Here is a 16327-nt window from a genome sequence, read left to right on the forward strand (position 1 = left end):
AGGAAATATCAGCCATCAAAAACTGCGAAATTGCTGGGTTGCAAAAAAGTTAATGAGCCATACATTCTCTGTAAAATTTCGAGTTCTTAGAAGAGAATTTCTCCGAAACTATTCGATGTATTGAGCTCAAAAAATGAGAGAAAACTGAAACTGTTATGCCCTTTCAATATTCAAGGTTTTTATTTTATTATCGTCATCACTGATAGTGATAAGCATATGTTAATGAGGCAAAAAGTGAAAACAAAGATTCGCCTAAAGAGTCCAGGTGACCGTTTAATGGAGGTCAGAATTACAGTAATTAAGGGAACTAATTTTCGGGACTTTCACAACTGACTACTTAATAGGGAGTGACCACTAAATACAGGTTCGACTGTTTTTACAGCATCTGAGCAGTCTCCCTTTCTTAATTTAGAAGATATTTGCAGGATCTGAGCAGTCTCCCATTTAACACTATTTCGTAACTGAATTTATGCACTATTTCCATGGTCCATTGACAAAAACTTTAAAAGTTATTATTTACACTTATGGATATTGTGAGTAAATGTCGCTGATTGTTTACACTTTTTTTCCCTCTTCTACTTTTGTAAATTACCTTTTACAGGAGATTTACTAAAGTGTAAAATTCATGTAAATTTTGTTTCCAAGCCCTCAAGACGTAAATTGTAGTTTACAAAACATGTAAATTGATTTACAATTTTTTTTAATTTTTAACTTTTTTCAGTGAGTTTTCCTCTGTTTAGTTTTGGTGGTTTGAAACATATTTTCTGAACATATGTAGTTTCGGGAAAGCCTACTAATTTGTGGAAGCCCCCATGCCAAGTTATAACAGTGTCAGAAGTGTTTGTAGTTGGGCTTTTGAACTTTGTACTTTTTTGTCAATAAGCGCCTTTTTGTTAATAAAATTAAGCGGTCTTAGAAAATTAGTCATATAGGGTTTATTTTCTTGATCATTTTTATTAACAGAATGAACACTAGAGCGGCCTGCGCACGAAACGGTCCGATGTGGTGGCTAAAACTTTAAGAAAGTTTATCTAAATGTTTATCTCTTGGTGAAAGGGTTAACATGAAACATTCTGTGCATTAATTAACCAAAAGGCGCTTATTGACAAAAAGTTCAAAAGGCCGACTACTGGCACTTTACAAGCTTGAGAATTCCTTGTTTCACTTTTTCATTTCCCCGATAATATAATATTGGGTTAATACCGGAACCCAGGGTGACCAAAGTAAATAGAATGGGATTCATAAGGTGAGTAAGGGGCTTCTTTGTAATAATAGTAGCTACTAAGGCAGCAGCAGTAGGGATGAAAGTCAAGATTAGCAGACCCACCACGTATGTTAATGCTTTGGTTAGGCTGCGTTCAATGGCGGCATTGGCAGTGCGGACAGGGTTGGCTTGGCCTCCTTCCTCCATCATCTCAGCAACATTGTTGTTATGGCGACGAAGTTCACGAATCGTCATAATCTGGAGAATGGCGATCAAAGGTACCGATACTGCGAGGATGGCTGCACCAGACCAGTAAACGAGTGGTTTTAATGGAACTGGGAGCTGTGGGTACAGAAGGTCGACTTGTGCTAGAATGCCAATTGTGATGGCTATCACCCAGACAACACAACAAGCGGCAATGGCGCGGCAGCGGGTCATCATAAACTTGTATTGGGAAAAGTGCTTGACAGCAAGGTAGCGGTCGATGCTGATTACGGCAAGGTTGAGGATTGAGCCGAGATTAGTTGTTGCAATGAAAAGTATAAAAGGCAGCTCCGTCGTTTTCGTGTCAATTCCACAAGGACTCTGCTTTTCAATCGTATTTTTCATCCTAAATCCAGCATCGATTGGTGCAACAGTCGCGCCCCAAAGAAGGTCAGTCAAGGTCAAGCTGCATAAAAACAACAACCCAGGGCGAAGGGTCTTTATTCCACTCCTGAATAACCCAATGATGACAGCTACATTGGCCACAAAGCACCAAACGCTCAACAGCATTGACAATGGAAAAAGGTAGTTGGTGTAGTAAAAGTAACTCTTTTGGAAGGACACTGATATTCCTGAAACCAAACACGCTACATCGCCTTTGTATTCCATCGCCTACTCAGCAGTAACTCAGAACCTGTGATTTTGTTGTATCGCCTGGAAGAAATATACAAATTTTTGTTGTTCTTTTCTCCTTTTTTCCCTTTCGTTGTGTGAATAAGACTTTTTTTTATATATTTGTTTTCGTTAAACCTTCTTATGCCTGGGCTCTTATGGAGTTTCTGCGACTACCTAAACCTACTAATACTGAAGTATTTTTGCGCAGTTTATTACCGTGCGGAAAAAGTAAATCTTAGCAAGGGCTATTGAAATCTAAAAAGAAAATTGGAGGAACCAAGCAATCTTAGAGATAAATACGAACCAATTATTCTAAATAGAAGTAAAATACAAAGCAATGTATCACTTTTTTTTTTAATTGAAGCTTTAGTAACTCTGTAAAATACATGGCTCCCCCCAATTTTCTTTTTGGATACCGAAGGCACTTGCTAAGTTTTATTTTTCTATGCATATTTTTAAACGGCGCAAAAATATCCCTGTATTAGTAGGCACAACCCATAGGAAAACCGAGTATCTCGAGATGCGACAAACGTATGCGCAGTAACAAAAGTAGGCACCGTCCTTAAGAAACATTTTGTTCATAAGAATGAAACCTGGTTGATATATAGCAAATTAAAAAACTGTTCCCTTTAGCGTCCGTAAAATTGGACGAGAACGTCATGTGACATGGAAATTACGTCACTGGCCCGGTTTGCAGTCGTATTATTATTTTCACAGAAACTTTTATGTTTTCAGTGTGTTCCTCTTGGTTTTGATTACTTTTAGCGTTCTGGGGAAATCTAAAAGATCCAAGATGGCGGATTCAAGTTGATCAATTAAAGCAAATGACACCCTCGGAAAAAAACCCACGGTCTGGCCAGTACCTTAGGCATGCTCACGGCCATATCATCCGGGCAGTGGCAGCCATGGACAGCTGTTTCGGCTTTGTTAGTTGTTCTCAGAATGGATTCTATTTCTATTCGTATTTTTAAAAATCTTGGCCAATGGACGACTCTTGACAAGTTTCCATTCAAAACTCAAAATCAACACTCATCGTCAAAACAATGCTTATCAGTAGAGACCAGTCTGGGTCAGTTAGCCACAAATGTCCTCAACTGACACAGATAACCGTAAAAAGGGATAGTGATTTCATTTGGTTGATTCAAAAAGCTTTGCATTGGTTATTCCAAATCACTCTCTTTTTCTAAGGGAAACGTAATCTTGCTACAAAGCAAGAAAATGAACGTAAAAAGAAACAGTAAAATAAGGACGCAAGTGATTGGTTTTCAAACTTTGTAGAAAACAATAGAACAAACGACGGAAAATACCCCTAACCCTAAAAACAACAGAAGCTGCTTCACAATTACATGCTTACGAGAGCTGCTACAATACTGAGAAAATGTAGCTAAAGGTTCCGTATGATTTGCGCTTCCCTAGTGCTAGTTGATAGCTAAAGACACAGCTGCAGGCCTCAGAAATTTTATTTTGCTGAAGACGAAAACTGTCAACACCTGGTTAACGGAACTGAGTTTCCATGAATAGGACTCGACTTTGACAATTTGTTTAGAATTAAGTCAGCACGGGGGAACAAGCTCGATAAAAAATAACTGAATTTTTCCACAATTATTAAGTAGTCTTTACTAAGAGATGTGAAATTCACACTAATTATTAACTTTGAATTGAAATTTGTTATGATCGATTTTTTGGTAAAATCTTTATTGCCATGGCGACGATAAACGAAGAACCTCCGGAAATCAGCAAATTGCAAATTTTGGGCGAGTCAGAATTTAACTAGAAAAGCCACCACCCAATTATTAAACTATGGTCTTTCACAAATAAAATGGGTTGAGTTCGCATGCATTATGAAATTTTAACTTGTGCAAATACTTTGACAATGTTTTCAAAAACCTACGATTTATCTTTACTGACTCGTTTTCGTGGCTAGATATAAAAATATATAAACATTAAAAGTCATTCTTCGTCAAAGAAGACCAATAATTCTGAGAATGAAATGAATATGTGATGTGCACATTGGAATGGAATCTTGAAGATTTTTCTAGAAATATTTCCAACCTCCGTTCAAATTTCAAAAATTACTTGTCACGTCTGATGTAGATTGACTGCAACTGCAGAATTTCAGCATTCTCCCTGCACGAGTTCATTAGGTAAAGCAAATTTGTTCTCGTGGACAGTTATTTGTAAAGGAACGGCTTCCAGGAATTGGGGAATAGATGGAAGCTTTTGCACCAGAGGAAAAAACAGTTTGGGCCAAACTGTTTATTCCAAAGGAAAATAGCTTCCATTTATTCCTCAATTCCCCGACACCATTCCTTTCCAAAGGAAAAGCGCTCTTAGTTTCGAAATTTTTCATTCTTTCACGCGTCGTTCTAAGTTGCGGAACAATTTGCAGGAGAAACACTAGATAAGAAATAAAAAATACATCGTTTGGCACATATTAATTTCGCAATCCTTTTGCAAATGAAAGAAAAAGCACGTTCTGCTCACTAAGACGGTGCTAGAATTCAAGCAACTTCAGTGCAGTGGAAGGTAACGTGTAACCCTTTTTAACCCTGATCTTATTTAGCCCTACATAAAATCCAAGAGCTAAAATTTTGAAAAGAAAGACAAAATCAGTAGCAGAGGAAGGTACATTTAAATGCTCTCGTTAATTGTGGGAAACTTTTGCTGGAGTGAACCTTTAGGTTAAAAAAAAATATTTCGACTTACGTTCAGGTTGATTGCAGTCACCGGCAAAGTACAGTGTCTTCCTTTCAACGCGTTTCAGCGGCAAATACGGAGGGATGAGGCGAAATGATAAACACTGTTTTTGGTCCTAAGTCCTTAGCTACGAGAAGACAAAGCTGCCGTCCTAATTTCCGACGGTATTATAAGCAAGTCTTTGTAGTGCATATTTTCATCCTACTTTAAAATAAAATTTTAGCACTTCATAGAGCACGAGAAACAAAATGAAAACAATAAAGTTCATGTGGAAAATATAGTTTTTTAAATGTATATTTGAACTCCATCCTGCCCAGCAAGCTACTCTGACTTTCTGCCATCATCATCAAATTCCCGCAACTTGCAACTTGTCGGCCACACCTGATTACCATTTTATGTGCACTAGTGCATGTTCTGAAAAAGGATTCCATCTTTTTTATCGATATTCAAAGCTTATGGAACATACTTGACACGTTTCATTCTAAATTAACACCCATTGTCAAAAAATGCTCAGATCAGTCTTTTCAATTAGCTGAAAATGTCCTCCATTGACACCAATAACCGAAAATCGGCAGGGAATTTTATTTGGTTGATTCAAAAAGCTTTGCACGAGTTATACCAAATCACTCTCTTTATCGAAAGAAAATGTTACCTTACTACAGAGCAAGACCATGAACGTAGTAAACGTAGCTAAAGGTTCCGTATGATTTACGCTTCTCTAGTGGCAGTTGATCGCCATAAGACACAGCTGCAGGCAAGAAAAATTTTCTCTTGAAGACAAAACTGTCAACACCTGGTTAACGGAACTGAATTTCTATGAATACCCAATGAAGTTGCGTAGAAATTCTTCGTTTAACTTGACTTTGATAATTTGTTTAGAATGAAGCTGGCAGCAAGGCGAAACAAGCTCGAAAATAATTTTGATTCATGCGAACATTTTCTTCAGTATATATTAATTAAAAAAGCTTTTCCGCATGGATTCCCCACTTTGGTTAAATTAGATGTGTTTAATTTACCCTACGTGTGTTGTTTTTTTCTGTATGTCACTTCTTTAACCGACTGTTCACTAGGCTTCTCCGATACTTAAAAAATGTGAAAGTCACACCAGTTAATCAGTTCAAATTGAATGTTTGTGATGATTTAGATTTTGATTAAATCATATTGCCATGACGACGATAAACAAAGAACCTCTGGAAATCAATAAATTGTAAATTTTGCGCGATCCAGATTTGGATTAGAAAAGCCACCAATAAATTCTCAAACTATGGCATGGGCATCCATTATGAATATCGAGTGTGCGCATTCAGTTGAATTCAGTCACTTTCCTGTAAATACTTCGGCAACGATTTCATAACTTGGCTTGGCCTTTGTTGATCAAATCAAATCAAATCATTTTATTTCGCACTGTTTGCTTAGAAACGCAAGAGAAAAGAAAAGACACAGTAAACATAAATAGAGGTTATATACAAACTAATGAATACATACATTGAAATCAGCTGTGTACAGCGGGCAAAGTAGCAGGGCTTTCGAGTTGGCTTCTGCTTATTTGGACATAAAGCTGCCGTTGCACGTTGAAACTTTTAGCTGAAACTTGGGTGCAATAAAAATAAAATAGTAACTACCTAGTGACAAAAAGTAGAGGAAAAATACAACAAAATATAAAATATAACTTAAATAAAATTTTTATACACTATACTATCCAGGTAATTCATTAGTTTCTAGGCAATGGGTAGAAACCGAAGTCGCTGAGACAACAGAATAAGAAAGAGTTTATAACTGACACCGAAGAAGATGAGTTTTGTATTGTTTTTAAAACTGCTAGTAGAGAAATATTTCAAAGTTGTTGGTATGGTTTCCCATAATTTTGAAGCTTTATCTGTCAAAGTCAATTTGCCTATGTTGGTCCTTATTTGACATTTATTTGCCTTTTTTCCCTATATATTGGCAATTTATCCCTACTTTAATGTATGGCGAGGTGACCTCTAAAAACCACCAGGCTTATCGTTGAGGCCACCTCGTACGAAACAATATTCTTACATAGATAGTGCTACAAGTGTGCGGCTTCGCCAATTCAGTAATTATTTTGCTAAAAACTCTAGCAGTTTTTTCTTAAAGTTGGGAAAACTTGACAGAGAAGTGATTGTAACAGGAAAGGAATTCCAGATCTTTGGCACAACTGAGCACAGATAACCGAAAATCGGACAGTGATTTTATTTCGTTGATTCAAAAAGCTTTGCATTGGTTATTCCATATGACTCTCTTTTTCGAAGGGAAACGTAATCTTGCTACAGAGCAAGATAGATGAACGCAAAAATAAAAGTGAAATAAGGTCACAATTGATTGGTTTTCAAACTTTGTAGAAAACAATAGAATAAACAACGGAAAATACCACCAACCCTAAAAACAATTACAAGCTACGCTACTGAGAAAATGTAGCTAACGGTTCCGTATGGTTTGCGCTTCCTTAGTGCTAGTTGATAGTTAAAGACACAGCTGCGGGCCTCAGAAATTTTCTTTTGCTGAAGACGAAAACTGTCAACACCTTGTTAACGGAACTGAGTTTCCATGAATATGACTCGACTTTGATAGTTTGTTTAGAATAAAGTCAGCACGGCGGAACAAGCTCCATAAACAATAACTCCCTTTTTCCACCAATTATTAAGTAGTCTTTACTAACAGATGCGACATTCACACCAACTATTCGCTTTGAATTGAAATTTTTTAATGATCGATATTTTGCTAAAATCTATATTGCCATGGCGACGATAAACAAAGTCAGTAAATTTTGGGCGAGTCAGATTTGAATTAGAAAAGCCACCACCCAATTATTAAACGATGGTCTTTGACAAATAAAATGGGTTGAGTTCGCATGAATCATGATATTTTAACTTGTGCAAATACTTTGACAATGTTTCCAAAAACTTAGGATTCAACTTTACTGATTCGTTTTCGTGGCTAGATATAAAAATATATGAACACTAAAATTCAGTCAATACTACGTCATACAAGACCAATTTCTACGGAAACTCTGAAATCTCGCTGGTAATGTTCAAAACTGACATGAATTTCCTGAAAATTTCAAACCCCGGTTCCAATTTCAAAAATTACTTGTCACAGCTGGTGTAGATTGACTGCAACTGCTGAATTTCAGCATTCTCAGTCAGTAGGTAAAGCAAATTTGTTCTCGTGGACAGGTATTTGTAAAGGAACGGTGTCGAGGAATTGGGTATACATGGAAGCTTTTGCACTAGTTTGGTACCCAAAGGAAAAGCGCCCTTAGTTTCGTAATTTTTCATTCTCTGCAGGTCGTTCTAAAGTTTCGGAACAATTTGCAGGAGAAACACTAGACAAGAAATAAAAAAAACATCGTTGGGCACATGAATTTAGCAATCCTTTCGAAAATAAAAGAAAAAGCACGTTCTGTTACTAAGACGGTGCTAAATCAGTGGAGTGGAAAGTGTAACCCTTTTTAACCTTGATCGTTATGTCAGAAGAGCACATCTATTTAGCCCTACGTAAAATCCAAGAGCTAAAATTATGAAAAGAAAGACAAAATCAGTCACGGAGGAAGGTACATTTAAATGCTCTCGTTAATTTTGGGGAACTTTGGCTGGAGTGAACCTTTTGGTTAAAAAAAATATTTCGACTTACGTTCAGGTAGATTGCAGTCACCGGCAAAGTAGAGTGTCTTCCTTTCAACGCGTTTCAGCGTATAATACGGAGGGATGGAGGCGAAATGATAATCACTGTTTTTGGTCCTTAGTCCTTAGCTACGAGAAGACAAAGCTGCCGTCCTAATTTCCGTCGGTATTATAAGCAAGTCTATGTACTGCATATTTTCATCCTACTTTAAAATAAAAGAGGATGAATATTTACTGGCAAATTTTAGCACTTCACAAAACACGAGAAACAAAATGAAAACAATAAATTTTGTAAGGAAAAATATAGTTTTTGAAATAATATTTGAACTCCGTCCTACCCAGCAAGCTACTCTGACTTTAAGCCATCATCATCAAAGTCCCGACAACTTGCTATTGTCGGCCAGACCTGATTACCATTTTATGTGCAAAATGTTCTCAAAATGGATTCCATTTTTATCGATATTCAAAGCTTAGTTTATGGAACATACTTGACATGTTTCATTCTAAATTAACAACCATTGTCAAAAAATGCTTATGAGTAGCTCAGATCTGTCTTAATTAATTAGCTGAAAACGTCCTACATTGACACCAATAGCCGAATATCGGACAGTGATTTTATTTGGTTGATTCAAAAAGCTTTGCACGAGTTATTCCAAATCATTCTCTTTTTCGAAGGGAAATGCAACCTAGCAGTAAACGTAGCTAAAGGTTCCGTGTGTTTTACGCTTCCTTAGTGGCAGTTGATCCCTAAAGATACACAGCTGCAGGCAAGAAAATTTTTCTCTTGAAAACTGTCAACACTTGGTTGAGGGAACTGAATTTCCATGAATACCCAATGAAAACGCGTAAAAAATTCTTGGTGTAACTTGACTTTGACATTTTGTCTAGAATGAAGCTGACAGCAAGGTGAAACATTAGCTCGATAATAATTTTGATTCATGTGAACAATTTCTTCACTATGTGTTAATTACTAAAGTTTTTGCGCATCGATCCCTCGTTTTGGTTAAACTAGATGTTTTAATTTGCCCTACGTGTTTAAAGTAATTGCGATATAAGTTAAGTAGTAATCGATCGTAGTGTTTTTTTTATATACTTTACATGTTTTGATACAGTTTTGCGGGATTATAATTATACTGATTATAACTCACTTCTTCCTCCGGTTATTAAGTAGTCTTTACTAGGAGATGTGAAATTCACACCAGTTATTCGCTTTGAATTGAAGTTTGTAATATTCGTTACTTCGGTAAAATCTAAATTGCCATGGCGACGATAAACAAAGAATCTCCGGCAATCAGTAAATTGCAAATTTTGGGCGAGTCAGATTTGAATTAGAAAAGCCACCACCCAATTATTAAACTATGGTCTTTGAAAAATAAAATAGGCTGAGTTAGCATGAATCATGAGTTTTTAAGTTCAGCAAATACTTTGACAATGTTTTCAAAAACTTACGATTAATCTTCACTGATTCGTTTTCGTAGTTAGATATAAAAATATATGAACACTAAAAGTCAGTCTACGTCATGCAAGACCAATAATTCTGAGAATATAATGAATATGTGATGTGCACATTGGAATGGAATCTTGAAGATTTTTCTGGAAATATTTCCAAAAGAGAGTTGTAAACTGAGAAAAAAAATTCAAAATTGTTGGGAAACAATTGTTATTGTTGAAATACTTAATGCCGTTAATAACCTAGGAAAATTTCTACGAAAACTCTGGTGTAGATTGACTGCAACTGCTGAATTTCAGCAGTCTTCCTGCACGAGTTCAGTAGATAAAGCAAATTTGTTTTCGTGGACAGTTATTTGTAAAGGAACGGTGTCGAGGAATAGAGGAATAGATAGAAGCTTTTGCACCAGTTTGGTACCCAAAGGAAAAGCGCCCTTAGTTTCGTGATTTTTCATTCTTTTACACTTCGTTCTAATTTGTGGAACAATTTGCAGGAGAAACACTAGACAAGAAATAAGAAAAAACATCCTTTGGCACATTAATTTCGCAATCCTTTCGAAAATAAAAGAAAAAGCACGTTCTGTTACTAAGACGGTGCTAGAATTCAAGCAACTTCAGTGGAGTGGAAGGTGTAACCCTTTTTAACCTTGATCGTTATGTCAGAAGAGCGCATTTATTTAGCCCTACATAAAATCCAAGAGCTAAAATTATGAAAAGAAAGAGAAAATCGGTCACAGAGGAAGGTACATTTAAATGCTCTCGTTAATTGTGGGGGAACTTTTGCTGGAGTAAATTTTTAGGTTAAAAAAATATTTCGACTTACGTTCAGGTAGATTGCAGTCACCGGCAAAGTACAGTGTCTTCCTTTCAACGAGTTTCAGCCGATAATACGGAGGGATGAAGGCGAAATGATAATCACTGTTTTTGGTTTACGTCCTTAGCTACGAGAAGACAAAGCTGCCGTCCTAATTTCCGACGGTATTACAAGCAAGTCATCCTCCTTTAAAATAAAAAAGGATGAAAATTTACTGGTACATTTTAGCACCTCACAGAGCACGAGGAACAAAATTAAGGCAATAAATTTCAAAAGGAAAATATAGCTTTTTAAATATATATTTAAACTCCATCCTACCTAGCAAGCTACTCTGACTTTAAGCCATCATCATCAAAGTCCCGACAACTTGCAACTGTCGGCCAAACCTGATTACCATTTTATGTGCAAAATGTTCTCAAAATGGATTTCATTTTTATCGATATTCAAAGCTTAGCATATGGAACATACTTAACATGTTTCATTCTAAATTAACACCCATTGTCAAAAAATGCTTATGAGTAGCTCAGATCTGTCTTAATTAATTAGCTGAAATTGTCCTCCATTGACACCAATGGCCGAATATCGGACAGTGATTTTATTTGGTTGATTCAAAATGCTTTGCACGAGTTATTCCAAATCACTCTGACTCTTTTTCGAAGTTAAATGTTTCCTTGCTACAGAGCAAGACGATGAACGCAGTAAACGTAGCTAAAGGTTCCGTGTGTTTTACGCTTCCTTAGTGGCAGTTGATCGCCAAAGACACAGCTGCAGGCAAGAAAATTAAATTTTCTCTTGAAGGACAAAACTGTCAACACCTGGTTAAAGGAACTGAATTTCCATTTATACCCAATGAAGTCGCGTAGAAATTCTTCGTTTAACTTGACTTTCATAATTTGTTTAGAATGAAGCGGGCAGCAAGGCGAAACAAGCTCGATAATAATTTTGATTCATGCGAACAATTTCTTCAGTGTAATATGTTAATTACTAAAGTTTTTGCGCATCGATCCCTCGTTTTGGTTAAATTAGTTGTGTTTAATTTATCCTACGTGTTTAAAGTAATTCCAATATAATCAAGTATAGTTATGGTAATGTGCTGCTTTTTGAACTCGTGCATGCGCGCAAACGCAATGAACGACTTATAGCGACGGTGGGGTTTTCACTTGGTTGGTTGGTTCGGTTGTTAACTTTCAGGCATGCGCAGTGAATGAGTCATAGTAATGTAGCGGAATTTCACTCTGGCGCTTGTCGAAATTAGCAAATTTGCGTTCTCTAAAGGGAAACACACCTCTTGGAAACGGTGAATCGAAAGAGGAACTTTTAAGGGATGCTCGATAGTTTGAACAGCAGAAATCAAGCATTAACTGCAAAGAAATTTTTGTTCGATTTTTGGTTTTAGTTTTTGAAAGAACTGCAGTGTTTTAAATTCAATTAATGGAAAAAACACGAGAATTTTTTTCACGGCGCATCAGAATAATCTTACTGAATCTGTAGAGAATAATTTCATGATCATTTAGTGCAAGAATGGAGATTTTTAGTTAAATCTAAGCAAAGTTATAAGATTTTTTCAGTTTTTCAGAAAGTCCGGGGTCGTAAATTCAATTAGTGAAAAAAAAAAAAAAACACGAGAAAATTTTTTCTATACGCATCAGAATAATCTCATTCAGTCTGTAGAGCATAATTTGAAATCATTTTAGTGCGAGAATGGAGATTTTTCGTTAATTCTGAGGCAATTTTCAAACTTATTTTCAATTTTAACCCTTCGTAAGAGCGACATTTGTTGTTGAGAATTTGCGCTACTTATTGATATTGAAAGGTGACATTCGATGGTATAATAAAATTTTTTACGCGTTCTCTGGTTATGCGAAACAATTACCCAGACAATACTGTATTTAATTATGAACTTGAGTTTAGAATTTATTCCTACTAAGAATTTTTATTCTTTTTCACACTTTTTGCTGTGTACATATCTCATGTTCGCTGTTTTTATCCATCACTTGTCAAAGATTGCAGACTAGCAATCGAAAGCTCGTTAAATCGTTTTAAACTTTTAACCAGAGAACGCTTAAAAATTGTCTTACCCCGGTTACTCGTCCATTTTTAAACGTATTCGATGGTATGTTATGTATGATACATCTTTCATATTTAAAGTTTCGATACCTTATAACTTGATAACGTTTGAAATATTTCGATTTATGCAAATTATGAGCTTTTCGACTTATTTTTTATTTTAGCCGTTTTAAAACACAAAGACCTTAAAATTGCAGCCACCAAGAAAGCTCGAGATACTTGAAGAATGTCTTGCTATGATAAATGACCTTGGACAAAAATGAGAAAGTGATAAGTTTTATTGATTTATTAATTTTTTGGGGGGAATTTAACAAAAACGGGCAATGACTAAAATCATCACGTAAATATGATTTTTTATTTACTGATAACGCTCTTACAGATTCTTTTTTCTAATGTCGTCCACAAGTTGTCTAGGTTGAGTAGTTTAAATCCCGAACGTTTCATTGTAAAATGCCTGACTAGATTTGGAGATAATCGACCTTATTTAAAAGAGAGTGTTTTCCATCACCGTTGCTATGGTAGCAGCGGTTTCTTGGAAACCAAAAACCATACCATTTAATCATAGCTTAAAAAGGTGTTGTAGTTTGAGGGAAATAAAAGAAGGTCTTCTGTACGAAATATTAATTTCAAGAGATCCACTTCAAGACCAGAAAGTTATGAGCCTCGTTAAGGACGAAATGATGCTGTTCGTTTTGTAACTTTTTCAGTTGTCCTAGATACACTTTATAAAGACGTGCTCATGTCTATTTTTATTATTTAAATAAAATATGAAAAAGGAAACGACGAAAGATTGCAAGTACCTTTGCAGTAGGAATGTAATCAGATTCGTTTGAGAAAACGGCGTCCGCGGGCCAGTAATTAAAGACACTTTTCCCTATCCTATCAAATAAAAAGCTCACTCGAATGTTGGATGGGATAATGGACATGAATATTACGAGTATTATATTCATTTGCTTCTTGAGAGGCTCTCAACAAAGGACGAAGACAAACCCATTAGATCGAATTTAGGTTTTCTTCCCGAGAATCGAGTGGTAGCCTCATTAAATTCTTTCTAGGGAACATAGCACTCTTCGCCTGGTCAGGTTTTCTTTCTAAACCAGCAGATTCGCTCTTTCAGGATGAGCATTTGTTCCCACGTATAGCTTGCAATAAGCACTACGGAGTATAAACAAGACATCTCGCCGTTCTCGCGATAAACGTTTTATGTTCGTCCGCTCTTTTCAATGCTTGCACAACTTCAACCGCCTCCGTACAAATTTCGCAACAGGTACAATTTAAAATTTTACGCTATTGTTTTCAGGCAAACTCTTATTTTACAAATAACCGGATTTTATAACGGCGTCTTTTTTTCTCATGGTCGCGCTGATCTGTCACGTGGTCTCGTTTAAACCAATCAGACATTTTCTCCAGTGAAGCTCACAACGGTCGTGACTCAAGGGCGCATAACATGTGGCACAAAGCTGCTGGCCGCGGACCGAAGACTCCGGGGAAACCCGTGGATTCCTGAGTGGCTCACTGATTATAAACGCCGCTCAGTTCTCTTTATTCTCATAAAAGCAAGTTGTTTAAGATGTGAAACTATTCTGAAATCTAAAATATCCAACAGTAGGACTGAGTCCACCACTGGAAGATGTAGCGATAGAAAATGATTCGCTATACGCTGAAACACTTGCATAATTTACAGCTGATAGTTAACTAATTCGCAAATGCATTAGCATTCAATTCTATCCGTGCTCATCGACGTCAGTAAAAACGTTCTGACTTTCTAGAATTTTACAGTTGGGATTTAATGACGGATTAAAGTCAAGATAGAACGCACGGTGAACTCAAAGCTAGAAGAAAGGCTTTAGTGCGCGATAACTTCGATTCCACTATTTTTCCGAGGGCAAGAAACCTCGCCACAGGTCTCGAGTGTCCTTCCCTAAGCTGATTAGGAATTTTTACATTGAATTTGGTTGAACGAGGTGGATAAACGCGAATGCGGCTCGACAATAAGACTGAACGCTCCTCCTTTACTGATTAGTTTTGCACAGAACATTAGTAGTCTCCCCTTTTCGATTTACATGATATTGACACGATCAGGGTTCAGTCTCCTTTTCCAATTCAATGGAATCTGTACAGTCTCCCTTTTTCAAAATCCAAGATATAAACAGCAGCTGCGCAGTCTTTCTTTTTTTTACAGGATCTAGGCAGTCTCTTTTTTTAATTTACAACATATTTACAGGTTCTAAGCTAGCCTCTCGTTTTGAGTTACGAGATATTTACAGCATCTGAGCAGGTCTCCCTTTACGATATTTACAAGAAACAGTCGAACCTGTACAACGCTGTCACGCTTAGGGAATGGCTAAGTGAGCCCAGGTCACTTGATAACTTAATGTACAGTTAATGCGTGATTCAATTCTACCTGTTACCACCGACCCCCCCCCCCCCCCCCTTACCCCCGGGAAGGCCCGGCCCGTCTGGTCCGGGGGTCGGAAATTTCCTGAAGCAGTCTTGCCCGGGGGTAGGGGGGCGGGGCAAATCGAAATAACTACTCGCGCAAGGACTTATGGGGTGACACAATGGCGGCTAACCACGCGGTAAAGGCCACGTTTCTTGCTGGCAAGTCCATTGAGTCATTAGCGAATGGCTGGACCAGAATAATCTGTCGAAGCTGGAAGTAATTAAGTAATTAAGTTCAAAACCTAAAAGAGGAAAGGATTTCCTCCAGAAGAAAAATTAATAATGGTTTTGTTTTAATGGAATTCACTCGTCTCAGCTTGTTTCAGGTGCAGTTTTAATGTTGTAAATATACTGAGTTAAACATTTTTACTATTTGGTGACGCAATTTTTGTAGTATTTCCATGGTCCATTGATAATCTTTACAAGTTATTTACACTTGTGGATATTGTTAGTAAATGTCGCTGCAATAGTTTACACGTTTAAATTATAAAATGCCATCGTTGAAAGTTACTCTGTAAATTACTGTTTACGGGAGATTTACATGGCCCTACTAAACGGCAAAATTCATGTAAATTTTGTTTTACAAGCCCACAAGAAGTAAATTGTAGTTTACAAAACATCCAAATTGATTTACATTTTTTTTTTAAACTTTTTCCAGTGAGTTTTCTTCTGTTTAGTTTTGATGGGTTGGAACTTATTTTCTGAACACATGTAGTTTTGGGAAAACCTCCTTTTTTCTGGAATACCCCACGCCAAGTTAAAACAGTGTCAAAAGTGTTTGTAGTCGGCCTTAGTACTTTTTTGTCAATAAGCGCCTTTTTTGTCAATAAAATTTAGCGGTCTTAGAAAATTAGTCACATAGGGTTTTTTGTCATTTTTATTAAAAGAATGAACACTAGAGCGGCCTGAACACGAAACGGTCCGATGTAATCTCGTACCCAGACCTCAGTCGGTTCGGGAATGTTCTGACCGTGGGAGATCTGGGTACGAGATTAGGTCCGATGTGGTGGCTAGAACTCTACGAGATTTTATCTAAATGTTTATCTCTTGGTGAAAGGGTTAACATGAAACATTCTGTGTGGTAATTAACTGAAAGGCGCTTATTGACAAAAAAAACAAAGTTCAAAAGGCCGA

At 36.8% G+C, this 16327-nt stretch overlaps 1 protein-coding gene across 1 annotated transcript; it reads right to left on the reverse strand.

Annotated features, from left to right (window-relative positions):
* Positions 1-1126: 1126 nt before the first annotated feature.
* Positions 1127-2077, reverse strand: LOC146460984 (cannabinoid receptor 1-like). The gene has a single exon (XM_085087275.1). The coding sequence runs from the start codon at positions 2075-2077 to the stop codon at positions 1127-1129; it is 951 nt and encodes a 316-aa protein (XP_084943401.1).
* Between the last annotated feature and the right edge of the window lie 14250 nt (positions 2078-16327).

This window comes from Pavona decussata, unplaced genomic scaffold (assembly GCF_977016875.1).
Source record: "Pavona decussata unplaced genomic scaffold, jaPavDecu1.1 SCAFFOLD_202, whole genome shotgun sequence".
Lineage (NCBI taxonomy): Eukaryota > Metazoa > Cnidaria > Anthozoa > Scleractinia > Agariciidae > Pavona > Pavona decussata.